The sequence below is a fragment of the Centruroides sculpturatus genome, unplaced genomic scaffold (assembly GCF_000671375.1).
Source record: "Centruroides sculpturatus isolate CEXI.00-Female unplaced genomic scaffold, Cexi_2.0 scaffold830, whole genome shotgun sequence".
NCBI lineage: Eukaryota > Metazoa > Arthropoda > Arachnida > Scorpiones > Buthidae > Centruroides > Centruroides sculpturatus.
Window position 1 is genome coordinate 24,689 of NW_019385303.1, and position 14,965 is coordinate 39,653.

Below are 14,965 nucleotides of genomic sequence, written 5' to 3' on the forward strand. Positions count from 1 at the left end.
TAATTTTATATGAAAAAAATTATTTCGTTTTATAAATGAATTTTTAATATTTTATATGGAGATACTTTAAATTTACATTTAGAATGATTGATTCGAAAAATGTCGATACGTGTCTAAGACATCTGTGAGAAATTTGTGAACAGTCAGAACATAGTATTCGTGACAGGGATATATGTGGATTCTCGCTGCAATTGAAGGAAAACCAGCATTTTCACATTATTTTCCCCAATGCGATTGTTTCCATTTCTGCGAATTACGTGTCACAAATACCAATGCCGCTTCTGCACAACTTTTTTATTATTTTACTGCGTGCCCTGTATCAATCAACATCATGAATTTGATCGGAGAATATCGATAAACTATATCTACACTTTTAACTGATTTATCATCATCAATTCTCCAGTTTTTGCTATTTTAATGGCGGTTGTGATTTCTTTATTTCAAATCTTTAATATTTTCTGCGCTTTATCATACCGTTTTATGTTTGTTTTAGTAACTTTTTAGCATATAACTTAGAATAATTTTAGGTAAAATGAACAAAACTATGTTAATGGTTGCATCACGTTTATTTACCTTCTCCCCATCAACAAATTTTTACTATCCCGGCTGTTATATATAAAAGAGAAAGTATGGAAATCAGTCAAAATTGACCCCCTCTAAAGATTTATACATTTTTGGAATCGGAGATCTTGAAACGTCAAGAAATGCCTACAAAATTTGAAAATTTTTTGTATTATGGATGTTGTGTGTGGAAAAGTGCATGAGTGGCCCGATTTTGATCACCTATTTTCAAGCTTAATAACTTCTCTGGCGTTTTATGCAAATTTATGAAATTTTACAAGGCGATTTGTGTATTAGGGAAAGTGAGGTTACTAAATTTTGGTAGTTAAAGGTCAAACAGTTGAGAAGATAGAGGTGGGGGTCACTTTTTATATCTCGAACGTTGCCGGATTTAATGAGATTTTTACTCGTTATTAGCATTTACATTTTTTTATAAATTACCTATAACTTCAAAATTAAGCTTTTTACCATTTTATAATAATTAATATTATAAAAAGTTTATNAAGCGTAGTGACAGCGGGCTAATAGAGAGCAGGATCCTTGCCATAATGCGGTTTGCGCACCAATTTTCGTACGTGCGTTAATCAAGCCGAATAGTTTGGCCGAATATTCGGCTATTCGGCCACGCTCCTGGCCGAATATTCGGTATTCAGCCTGAGGCCGAATATACTATTCGTTACAACACTAGTTCTTACATTATGTCTAAATTTACTACTATCAATGAGATGTTACATTTGTTCAGAGGTCACTGCCAATGGATTCAGAATATTCCAAGTAAACCAGCAAGCTACAGTATTAAAATGCATACCTTATGTGATGCTAAGAAGTTCTACATTTATCATTTTGAAATATACTACAGACAACTATTATATATGTGTTTCTTTGGCTGATTATTAACTGAAAAAGAACATAACTCTCTGAAGAAAAATAAGAAAGAAATTCCATAAGAATTTTTGCCGCAAAAAAAGAGCACAATTATTTAGATTCATAAAAATAAATCTTTGATTTTGTTTGTTTTCCACAGAAATAAAAGTGTAATTTTATTTTCATTGTTACACTATAAAACAGAAATTGATATTATTACTAATTAATACTGAATCATTATGGATTATAATGCAATTAAAGCAGAAAACACAATTTACTAGATTTGCACAACATATGTTTCTCAAATTATAAAAGCCTTATGTAATATTTTAGTCTTCTGAACATGATTGCAGGAACAAATGTTCAGATACTTTGTTCATTTGCAAAACCAGTAGACCTTCAAAAAATTAGAAGAGTTCTTTGAAAAATATTTCACTTGCATTAATCAAGGAGCACTTAATTGTATGAGCAAAATTGAAATGTGTATTGAGTGATGTATCATTTTTAAGAAAAAATTATGAAGTTCCTATATCAAAGACTGCTCATAATGTACTGGGTAATTGTTAATATACTGTACCTAAAAAATTCTTACTACTTGTAGTAAGAATTTTGTTATGAAATGATGATGGTTTATTTGGTGAGTGGTATATAAATAAGGTCAATGTTACTTGTGTTTATTACAGAAAATAATAAATTCTGCTTCAGAGCAATGCAGTAAATGTAAATTGTTTACATTAAGTAACATTCAATAATCCAGATTTTGTGTTCAGAATGTCATTGACAAGATGATATTGATGACTAAATTGTAATTATGTTTTATCAGTATACTTTTTCAAATAATTTTAATATAAAGCACAGATTATTTCCTGAATAAAAATATTTTATTTACAATTCTATAATTGTTTTATATCTTAATTAATACACTATAACTGAATGTTAATTTGGAAACAGTGTAATATAGTTTGCAAATAATGATGTGTTATGAAATTTTTGACATGGACCTAATCATGTGAAAATACGTCATGCTTCTGATAAAAGATTAATAATAATAAGAATTATTATTATTATAGAATAATTAAGTAATAAATATGTTTTGTATTAAGTAAATAGAATTTCATATCATTCAGAATTGCTTGGAAATCTTTTTATTTAAAAAAAGATCTACAAAAGAGAAAACATCACTAAAATAAAATTTCAATGAAAATGCTTTATAGGATTTAATACAATTGAAGTGCAAAATGTGAAAAACAAGCTGTATTTTGAGTACTTCAAGTATAATATTATCATCAGAAAGATGGCCTCTAAAATCAAATATGATTGTATAGAAATCAATTTCTATACAATCATATTTGATTTTATCTATATATATTCTAAATAAGTAATGTTGTCTAGATGATGACGTGTAAGATGGCCTGTTGCCACCAGGGATTCTGGTTCTAATTCAATTTAAACTATATTTCGTGGATAGTGTGTGTGTTGGATGTCATTCTTATGCCTTCTCTCTTCTCTTGTATTATACTTGGNAATTTTAGTTTGAACTGTTAACCATCATTTTAAAAATTCAATAATAGCTTGATTATTCAAGCTAATATAGACTGATGCTACTTCAGATAAAATGGATGACTGTAGTTATTTTGGATTGAAAGGATTTCACAACATGCTTCCTTTTTCTGCTCATTGTGATATTAAAGATGTAGCAACACAATGACAATAGCCAAATAGATGGTGTGCAGTTAGAAGTGAGTAAGTGGCTTGCACTCATCTCATGTCACCAGCTTCTCAACTTCTCACTTTGGATAGTCAAGGTTAAAAATACTAGAATATTTACACACTTGGTACATTCACAGGAAAGCTTTTATGAATTTAAGAAAAGTACTCTATTACACTTACTCAGATAATGCAGAATCTCAGTTAATCAAGACTTGGATAATTGTGGTTCTGCTGTATTTATTTTGTAGAGAATATATGAAACATGATTAAAAGATCAAATATGCATAAATTATATTAAATTTTTTCATGCAGATATCTTTTATCAAATATCATATTTTGTTAAACTGGCATTTGTCCAAATTACATTAAATAATACTATACTTTTTCTTATAATTTTATATTTGTATTTTTCTTTAATTAATAAAAGTTGTTGAATGAATTTTCTTAAAATTAAATATTTTCTAAGAATATATTTTCATAAATTTAAATTGTTAATTTTATCAACATATTTTTAAATTTATATATGTAAATAAATTTAATATAATATAATAATCATCAAAACATATTCTTAGACATTTTTCTAGATATGTTTATGAGTAATTTCTTTGTTTTAAAATACATACAATTTTTTTATAGTTTATTTGAGAAAATGAAATTGAGTTAACATAAATTTTACTCTTTTATATAAATAATCTAATTCTAATAAATAACTCTTTTTATTATTATTTCAAATAATTTAAAATAGTTTAAGTAATAATTTATATAGTTTAAGTAATATTTAAGCAATAATTTATGTATTTTTAATTGAAATTTATTGATTATCTATACTTTATGTATTCAAGAAATTTAAGACTTTTTAAAAAATTGTGTAGCAATTTTTTATTTTTTAATGAATAAAACAAGTACACAATTTGTGTTTTATAAAATAAATTACACTGTTTTGCATATAGACAAATTTTAAAGTTTGTTTATTTTTTTCTAGGTGTTGTTAGCAGCTGCAGTATGTTCGAAATCTGGAAAAGGTAAATTTTATATTAAATTTTATTTGAAAATGAATATATATTTGATATGTGAATCTTATATTTATATACTGTAATATATTTTCCTGCTGTGACTAATTGAACATAACTAATTTAGATTTATTTCTAAAGATGATAACAATTGAAATCCCTTAATATGAAAGAGTGTTTTAGTTTTTAATCAGTTCTATCATTTCATGCATTTTACTCATTTAAAGAATATAAAGTATAAAAACAATAAATTGGTTTCAAATGGAAGAAAATTGTATATTCATATAGTCAAATTAATGTATTTTGATTTGTATGCCGCTTTAGTATTGATATTACCATTTGATCATTCATATTTAATTAAATTCTTAATAAGTACAATATTAATAATAAGATTCTGAGGAATTAAAGAATTTCCGTAAAAAAGAATTCGTAAGAAATTTTAAATTGCTTTTTCCTTTTTACTTTGTTTATTACAGTGTATTTTAAAATGGATTATACAGTCAATTCACATTAATACTAATTGCTGGGGAACAGTTGTTAGTTTGTTAATGCAAATTTTTGATAAAGCAATGTTTAGGATCAAGATTGTATAATTTAGGAGTTAAGGTCATTGAATTTTCTGAATTATAACATTTTGAATTAATTATTAAACAAAGTTAAAAATTAAATTTACTTACAAAGTAAGTTAATACAAATTAATGTTCTAAATGATTTTCAAATCAGACAAAATGAGGAGGAGACTGTGTTCAGTATGAGCAGTATATCAGAGTGGTTAAACAAAACAAAGCTAAAAGAAATCCCAGATTTTTTTCCTCTGTTGTTGTTTGTTTGAAAAAGTAGAAAATGTTTTTCTTTTTTCAATTACAAATGTCATCTTTAATTATTCATGCACATTACTTTCAAACTAAAGATAGCAGTATATGATGTCTACTGCATCTGTTGCATCTTTGAAAGAAGGCTAGATGGCTGAACATCACTGTTAATCTTGCTGTCATTTACAAAATCATCACTTTTATTGAGCAACATCCTGACTGGTCCTGATTATACAGAGTATGGTGTATGAGTTTAAGTTATGTTAATGGCAGTGTACATAGCCAAAAAGTAGCTCATGTGCCAACTCTTTTTTTTGGCCTCAAAAGAGTAGAAAAAGAGCCAAACTTGGCATCATGTATGTACTTGCCAATATGCAAATTAGTAATTGTTTATATGGGACCACATTCATTTAAAGGAGTGAGTGTCCTTAAACTTTAACCTCTATTTTCTGAGTACAGTACATTGGTTCACTAAAACCAGATGTTCGAATTGCTTTACAGTCAGAAGTTGAATCTGTCTGCTTACTAGAAGAAAATTTATTCTACTTAAAATAGAACATTTATTACAGTGCCACTTTTTATTAATCACTTTGAAAAGTGTTAAGAGCAACTATTATTGGAGGTAATTTACAGTTTGGCTTAATAAATTCTGATAAAATTTTTGTTCACATTATTGCATAAAAATTAATGTTGTCAATGGCATTGCGAACGTTGTCGGCGTAGTCCCTTCGAACAGCGAGTTCCTGGTAGCGACTTATCCGTTTTTCTGTTATGATGCACAGTGCGCACTAATTTCCAGAGACTNCTAAGACTATAATTCAAGAAATATTTTTAAAATATTGGCAATTTAAGTAATTTGCTAATAGAAATTCTGTTACTACATACAATATTGGAAAAGCCATTCTTTACAAATATGCTTAAACAGTTAGTATAACTTTTTCTCACAAAAATAGGTAACTTGATAGCACTTTTAGAATTTAGAACATCTGGTTCTAGATATAAGTCTGATTTTTATAATTACTTAGCACATTTGCTTGAATTTTGCAAGAAAGATAAAGATTCAAGGTATTGGATATGGTGTGAATTATGTAATGTCAGAAAAGAACCCAGTCTTTTGGTGTTAACAAATAAACAAAATTCTTTAGTATTAAACTTTAAATTCTGTTACTACAGTCACTGCTATTATTCATATCCCTTTTTTATATGCCTGCAGATATGTTTTGTATGTTGTTCACTTATAATTGAGATGGGTTGATAATGATAATAATAAATGCAGAGCCCAAATGGTTAGGAGTTGAAAGTTAAAATTTGGCACATAGAGTACGTCATGAAAATGTACACTAAAAAGGGATTTTTCAAAATTCCCCCATAATTAGTCTCGGAAGAGCGGAGACCTAATGCTTGCACCCAGTAAAAACAGGTAAGATCGGCTATAATCTAATAATAATAATAATCTTTGCTATCATTACTTTTTGCCCAAGTAACGCTGGGCTAATCTGCTAGTTTATTAATATGTTGTTATTTTTATTGTGTTTATTCTTTATGTATTTGTTTTGTACATTTTGTTTTATTGTTCATCTTATTCTGTTTGCTTTTCCTGATGATGACAATCTGAATTTCATTGAAAACATTTGAAGTTTAATATTAAAGAATTTTGATGATTTGTTAATACCAAAAGACTGAAATTTTTTTAAGACAAAGATTTTGTACTTTGATTTTTGTTAGTAATTTTTGTGTAAAAAAAAATTATAAAAAAATCATGAAGTATAAAATTAGAGAAATATTTTATGACAAAATTCAGTTTGTTCTACTTCCAATATTTTAAACTTAGAAAACTTATAAAATGTATTTACTAAATTATGTAAGAAATCTCAAAAAAATACCATAAATTTTGTTTTCGTATATCTGGTACTCTTAATTCTAATGTTTATTGAAGGAACAATTCATAATTATATTAAAATAATATGTAGAAAATTAGGAAACATTATCTTATCAATGACAGCATTTTTTAATTAATTTTGTACCATATTACAAATTAAAACAGCATAAAAATTTCTTTCAAATTAATCACACATTCTCAAGTGATATAGAACAGCAGTCACCAACCTTTCTGACCTCATGGATCACTAAACTCACAATTTTGAATTCCACAGACCACCATCGTGAATTTTTATAAATGATACAAACATCTTTTTGAAGGATGATCTTAAAGGTTCTATTTTACTTTATTAATATGAAATTCACTTGTTTAATTATAACAAGTTAATGTTAAGTTTGTTGCTACTTTTTTGAAATAAGTTTATAGATTCTTAGCTTTTCCACAAAGGATGACAATTAATGTTATTTATTATTGATTATTTGTTGATTTATTGACATTATTATTTATTGATAACAGTCATTTCATGTTTGGTTATAGATTTGAATAATAAAAACCTCCAATGAGTGAGAAAAGACAACCAAGCATTTTGCATTTCTTTTGTAATACTTTGTGTAACCTTGAGTTGATCAATGTCTGAATTTCTCCACTGACCACCAAAATTTTTTTGTGGACCATCACTGGTCCTCAGACTACCATTTTGCAACCCTGATGTAGAAACTCCAGACAATAATACTATTTAAAATTTTTTAAGCTATTAAATTAGGCTTCAAAAAATGAATTGGTTTTTTTCTTGATTTCAATTTTAGTTTGAACTGTTAACCATCATTTTAAAAATTCAATAATAGCTTGATTATTCAAGCTAATATAGACTGATGCTACTTCAGATAAAATGGATGACTGTAGTTATTTTGGATTGAAAGGATTTCACAACATGCTTCCTTTTTCTGCTCATTGTGATATTAAAGATGTAGCAACACAATGACAATAGCCAAATAGATGGTGTGCAGTTAGAAGTGAGTAAGTGGCTTGCACTCATCTCATGTCACCAGCTTCTCAACTTCTCACTTTGGATAGTCAAGGTTAAAAATACTAGAATATTTACACACTTGGTACATTCACAGGAAAGCTTTTATGAATTTAAGAAAAGTACTCTATTACACTTACTCAGATAATGCAGAATCTCAGTTAATCAAGACTTGGATAATTGTGGTTCTGCTGTATTTATTTTGTAGAGAATATATGAAACATGATTAAAAGATCAAATATGCATAAATTATATTAAATTTTTTCATGCAGATATCTTTTATCAAATATCATATTTTGTTAAACTGGCATTTGTCCAAATTACATTAAATAATACTATACTTTTTCTTATAATTTTATATTTGTATTTTTCTTTAATTAATAAAAGTTGTTGAATGAATTTTCTTAAAATTAAATATTTTCTAAGAATATATTTTCATAAATTTAAATTGTTAATTTTATCAACATATTTTTAAATTTATATATGTAAATAAATTTAATATAATATAATAATCATCAAAACATATTCTTAGACATTTTTCTAGATATGTTTATGAGTAATTTCTTTGTTTTAAAATACATACAATTTTTTTATAGTTTATTTGAGAAAATGAAATTGAGTTAACATAAATTTTACTCTTTTATATAAATAATCTAATTCTAATAAATAACTCTTTTTATTATTATTTCAAATAATTTAAAATAGTTTAAGTAATAATTTATATAGTTTAAGTAATATTTAAGCAATAATTTATGTATTTTTAATTGAAATTTATTGATTATCTATACTTTATGTATTCAAGAAATTTAAGACTTTTTAAAAAATTGTGTAGCAATTTTTTATTTTTTAATGAATAAAACAAGTACACAATTTGTGTTTTATAAAATAAATTACACTGTTTTGCATATAGACAAATTTTAAAGTTTGTTTATTTTTTTCTAGGTGTTGTTAGCAGCTGCAGTATGTTCGAAATCTGGAAAAGGTAAATTTTATATTAAATTTTATTTGAAAATGAATATATATTTGATATGTGAATCTTATATTTATATACTGTAATATATTTTCCTGCTGTGACTAATTGAACATAACTAATTTAGATTTATTTCTAAAGATGATAACAATTGAAATCCCTTAATATGAAAGAGTGTTTTAGTTTTTAATCAGTTCTATCATTTCATGCATTTTACTCATTTAAAGAATATAAAGTATAAAAACAATAAATTGGTTTCAAATGGAAGAAAATTGTATATTCATATAGTCAAATTAATGTATTTTGATTTGTATGCCGCTTTAGTATTGATATTACCATTTGATCATTCATATTTAATTAAATTCTTAATAAGTACAATATTAATAATAAGATTCTGAGGAATTAAAGAATTTCCGTAAAAAAGAATTCATAAGAAATTTTAAATTGCTTTTTCCTTTTTACTTTGTTTATTACAGTGTATTTTAAAATGGATTATACAGTCAATTCACATTAATACTAATTGCTGGGGAACAGTTGTTAGTTTGTTAATGCAAATTTTTGATAAAGCAATGTTTAGGATCAAGATTGTATAATTTAGGAGTTAAGGTCATTGAATTTTCTGAATAATAACATTTTGAATTAATTATTAAACAAAGTTAAAAATTAAATTTACTTACAAAGTAAGTTAATACAAATTAATGTTCTAAATGATTTTCAAATCAGACAAAATGAGGAGGAGACTGTGTTCAGTATGAGCAGTATATCAGAGTGGTTAAACAAAACAAAGCTAAAAGAAATCCCAGATTTTTTTCCTCTGTTGTTGTTTGTTTGAAAAAGTAGAAAATGTTTTTCTTTTTTCAATTACAAATGTCATCTTTAATTATTCATGCACATTACTTTCAAACTAAAGATAGCAGTATATGATGTCTACTGCATCTGTTGCATCTTTGAAAGAAGGCTAGATGGCTGAACATCACTGTTAATCTTGCTGTCATTTACAAAATCATCACTTTTATTGAGCAACATCCTGACTGGTCCTGATTATACAGAGTATGGTGTATGAGTTTAAGTTATGTTAATGGCAGTGTACATAGCCAAAAAGTAGCTCATGTGCCAACTCTTTTTTTTGGCCTCAAAAGAGTAGAAAAAGAGCCAAACTTGGCATCATGTATGTACTTGCCAATATGCAAATTAGTAATTGTTTATATGGGACCACATTCATTTAAAGGAGTGAGTGTCCTTAAACTTTAACCTCTATTTTCTGAGTACAGTACATTGGTTCACTAAAACCAGATGTTCGAATTGCTTTACAGTCAGAAGTTGAATCTGTCTGCTTACTAGAAGAAAATTTATTCTACTTAAAATAGAACATTTATTACAGTGCCACTTTTTATTAATCACTTTGAAAAGTGTTAAGAGCAACTATTATTGGAGGTAATTTACAGTTTGGCTTAATAAATTCTGATAAAATTTTTGTTCACATTATTGCATAAAAATTAATGTTGTCAATGGCATTGTGCCATTGCCCTGGCAAAATTCACTTTAACCTGAGTATTCGCTTTATAGGTGTTCATTTTAAGACCAGTGGACTGTGTTACTCAAATTTAGAAGTTTGAATTTGTTTGATTTTTACTTTATTGAAATCTTTTGTAATCAATGAATTTTTTCCATTCTATAGGCCCAGTATAAAAATTCACTTTTAATTTAAAATTTTTAAAATAGTTTCAGAATTATATATTTTAAATATGTTTACAAAGCACTAAATTTAAATAAATATACAATATATGTTTACAGTAAATTTGAAATTTTTCTTTTATTATAATTTTTTTTCTTAGCAATTATATCACGCCAGTTTGTAGAGATGACCCGTGCTCGCATTGAAGGCCTCTTAGCAGCATTTCCAAAATTGTTAGGTTCTGGACGACAACATACATTTGTCGAGACTGAAAGTGTTCGATATGTGTATCAGCCACTTGAGAAATTATATATGTTGCTAATAACAACAAGAGCAAGTAATATTCTAGAAGATTTAGAAACTCTTCGATTATTTTCTAGAGTGGTAAGTTTAATAATTTTTACATAATTGATGCTAATGAAATTAAAACCAAAATTTATTTCTTTAAATTATTTTCATAATTATTTCAGTGTCCTTGTTGACATAGTTTCGATTTTTAGGTGTTTAAACATTATTTTAAACATTAAAAATGATACATCTAATAGATATGATTGAAAAATAATTTAATGATTTTTAATCGTGATTATGTAAATTCACTAATAAAAATTTGTCATTTGTCCGTGAATTAAATAGATCTTTGTTATTTAACATTATTTATTTTTAAAATTAATTGCAGCTATTAGTTATATCTTGTTTTAATGTGTTTTATATTAATTTAATAATAGTCATCATTACACTATGATTTATAGTTGCCCAATAACTTTACCCATTACCAATGATTTATTAGTGATTTAAAGTTACAGTGAGATTGACTAAGTAATGAGGAATATGATATGATATATCAAGGTCATGTAGTAAGCCAAGCTTGAATTATATATTAATAATCAAATGCATAAAAAATTCTGAAATTTCTTGATCTGAATTCAAATTCCTCATTACAGTAGGCAGACATCTTTGCTACTTCAATCATTTGGATCCATATCTTTGTTTCTGTATATAACGACTTGAAATGTGATGTCACACAATACAAACACATTCTGTGAGACAAAAATTCTTGAAAATCAACATGTGTGTTTTGTTGTATCTCTTATGTCCTATGTCAAGAGTGTATATGGTTTTCAGCTCTGTGTTAACCTAAAGAACTAATACACTTGAAAGTTATTTCCAGTTGGCAACATTTTATTAATATGATTTATTAATAAATGTATTGTACTGTATAATATTTTAATTAATGTACAGTAAAACCTCAATTTAATGGACTAATTTTGGTGTGCAGGGTGTCTGAATGTATGTGTTCAGCAGTTGACAAATTTGTTAGTTTATCTGTGTTTGTTATGTAAATACATTTGTGTAATCAAAATTAAGTATGTATGAGAAGTTTAATTTTACAGAAAAGTTTTATATTTATTATTGCTTATAGTTCTGAGACTGTAATAAACAAGTTTATGATCTAAATTAAAATAAACAAACATTTTTTGAAAAATACACTTTCATTCTATTTAATTAAGAATGTTGATTCTTAATTTTAAAAATTTATTTATTTCTAATTATTAAATTTATTTTGAGAAGACAACCTGACTGCCTACTACTAGTAGATGGATTTTTACATCTCTGAAATTTCATATATTGTGCAGTTTGATTATTTGTTAATTGGAACAGCAGCTCATCTAAGATTTGTTCTTTATATTTATTGGATATTGTAAACTTTCCTCGTTTTTATCTATTATATGCTGACTTAATATAGCCTGACAAATCCAGCAGATCATTTGGCATTAGTTTTAATGACATTTGTATGTAGATAGCAAAGTTGTTTAGTTATGTTTTTAAAATGCCAAATAACATTTTTGAAAATTTCTTTTGTGTTGTTTGAGATGCAAGGCATGCATACTTTATCATGTCACAAAAAACTGGTGCACTCAACTGGTTGTGAATCTGTGAGTGTACTTTAATAGCATCTTCATTGTTGGTTTTAAGAAGATAGCTACAATTTTGTAATTTTTTGTTGAAATTTTTATCCTGTCTATTAAAATAAACATTGCAAAGCTGGCAGAGAGGAGTACATTTTGCTGGGATAATTTTTAATTGGCAAGATGGAATATCTTCATCATATATTTGAGAATTTGTTTGACTATCCACAAATGTATTATTAATAAAAACTTTCCATTTTTTACATTTGACTGTAATAATTCAATTAAGAAGTGTATAATACCTACATTACATTAAGTAATACAAAATGTGATTATAATGTTATATGTTCATTTTAAAAATGGAGTGATCAAAGTAAAAAAATATATTTTCAATGATCAAAAAAAATTATACATAAGAAATTTAAAAATGATAAGATTAAATTAAATGAAAAACCTCATATATAGTAGGGATCAAATTCAAAAACAAAACTACCACAGAGCTAATCATACCATGCTGCTACTTCACAGATCAGTCTTCTCTATTGCAATTAATGGTTGTAGAAAAACTTATCCCAATTTTTTTGAGAATACCTGAATAGTGAGTCCTGTGGCTTTGGTAGAGTTGAAGTACTAGTAAATACTACATATCCACAAAATTTTGTCAAACTTGGAGATTACTAACTGCTCTTGTGAGTCTCCTAATTTTATATTTACAGTTTAAGAATTTCTAATGTTTGTGAATTTTTGAAAAATTTCATTATGTAACTGTTATAAATTTGCAAGTGCTACAGTAACATCTTTTGTAAGGTTATTGTTTGCATTAGTCAGTGTATCTAATCCAAAATAATACATTTAAACATTTAAAGTAACTTTAAATAATCATTTAATGATTTGGATAACTATATTTTTCTGTTTATCATTTTGTAAGTTTTGTTTATTTTTTTCCTCTGTCATGATATAATTTTTTTTTTAGATACCAGAGTATTGTAAAAATATGGATGAACAAGATATAACTGAGAATTCATTTAATTTAATATTTGCATTTGATGAGATAGTGGCATTAGGATATAGAGAAAATGTTAATCTTGCACAAATTCGTACATTTGTGGAAATGGATTCCCACGAAGAAAAAGTTTATCAAGCCATACGTCAGGTACTGTTCTTGTTATGATTGTTATTCATAAACATCTTATTAAATAATTAAATAGGGAAAATTTTTATATTTTATGAAACAAATAATAAATTGTAAGTAATTTTTTTTTTTTTACAATGGCACATAAGAAATGTGCAAATAAAAGATTGTTAAAATATATAGTTTAAAATTTTTCTCAAACCTGTTATTTTGGGATGAGATTGTAATAAGTTAAATAAAATAGGTATTCTAAATAGAATATGCATCAGATATTTCATAATAATTTAAAAATCACAAATAAAGAACTGTGTAGAATGCTTAAATGTTTGAATATTTTGACATTATGTGGTAACAAAAATAGAATATATAGGATATCCACATAAACATCTGTCCAGAAGCAAAAAGATATTTCCAGCATTGCATGAGTTCATATATAACATACATAGATTCTAACATTTTCACCCAATAAACCATATTTAGACATCTAGAATTTAAAAATTTGAAAGTGCAACTGAATGCCACCATTACAGTTTATGGACAGACTCAATTTTAAAATTCCAGATGCCTGATGTGTTATTAGCCAAAAACATCAGCATTTTTGGCTATACTAGACTTTATATATATGTATATAATGTATGTATGATTTCTTTGACAGTATTTAATTATGTACCTAAACCAATATAATGAAAATTATAAATAGAAAAACTATTTTGATTAGTTTACTTAAAACTACTTTCCATAGATTAGTTTATCAAAACATTTTACTATTGTTAATTTAACTATTTTACAAAATAATTAAAAATAATTTATTAATTATCTAAATTATGCTTATTTTTTTTAGCATGATTATAATAATTAGCTAACTTCTCATTTTAGGAAATGTGATACTCTGAATATTTTATACAGATTTTGCTTATTATATTCACAAAATTACAGACTTATTATCATACCTTCAAATTTATTTTCTTAGACACAAGAACGTGAAGCAAAACAAAAGATGAAGGAGAAAGCAAGAGAACTTCAACGAGCACGCCAAGATGCTGCAAAGAAAGGAAGAACACCAGGATTTGGTTCTGGTGGATTTGGAAGTGGAAATATGGCTTATCCATCTTCACCTATGATTGGTGATACAGCACCATCTGTCCAAGAATCACCAAAAACAACTTATGTACCACCAAGGTATGATAATTAATAAGAAATAAATAAAAAATGATTTTTTTTAGCACATTAACATTTTTATAAATAGGTAAATTATTAAGTTATTTGTTGTTGGTGTAATATTTTCATAAAGTTTTTGTTGTTGAATTGAAGAAAGGAATTGGTCCACCTAATATTTTCATAATATTTTAATTTTTAAAAATTTATTTTCACCACCAGATAACAAATGGTGATTTCCAAATAGAGTATATGAAATTCCAAAT

At 26.1% G+C, this 14,965-nt stretch overlaps 2 protein-coding genes across 3 annotated transcripts in view; both read left to right on the forward strand.

The window, feature by feature from the left end:
* The first annotated feature begins 2,044 nt into the window (after window positions 1-2,044).
* On the forward strand, window positions 2,045-14,794 carry LOC111637390 (coatomer subunit delta-like). The gene is made up of 8 exons (XM_023382862.1): window positions 2,045-2,062; window positions 4,118-4,157; window positions 5,911-6,101; window positions 8,803-8,842; window positions 10,666-10,889; window positions 13,386-13,565; window positions 14,515-14,723; window positions 14,791-14,794. Exons 1-8 carry the CDS (start codon window positions 2,045-2,047, stop codon window positions 14,792-14,794), a joined length of 906 nt encoding a protein of 301 aa, XP_023238630.1.
* LOC111637383 (coatomer subunit delta-like) overlaps window positions 14,705-14,965 on the forward strand; it is a 30,710-nt gene continuing 30,449 nt past the window's right edge. For both annotated transcript variants that reach the window (XM_023382856.1, XM_023382857.1), the window contains exon 1: window positions 14,705-14,723. The gene's annotated coding sequence lies outside the window, so the exon portion shown is untranslated. The remainder of the gene's footprint in view (window positions 14,724-14,965) is intronic.

Coding starts and splice junctions, on each gene's coding strand:
- LOC111637390 (XM_023382862.1), top strand. Junction 4,158..5,910: donor ATGTTCGAAATCTGGAAAAG/GTAAATTTTATA, acceptor TCACAAAAATAG/GTAACTTGATAGCACTTTTA. Junction 10,890..13,385: donor TTCGATTATTTTCTAGAGTG/GTAAGTTTAATA, acceptor TTTTTTTTTTAG/ATACCAGAGTATTGTAAAAA.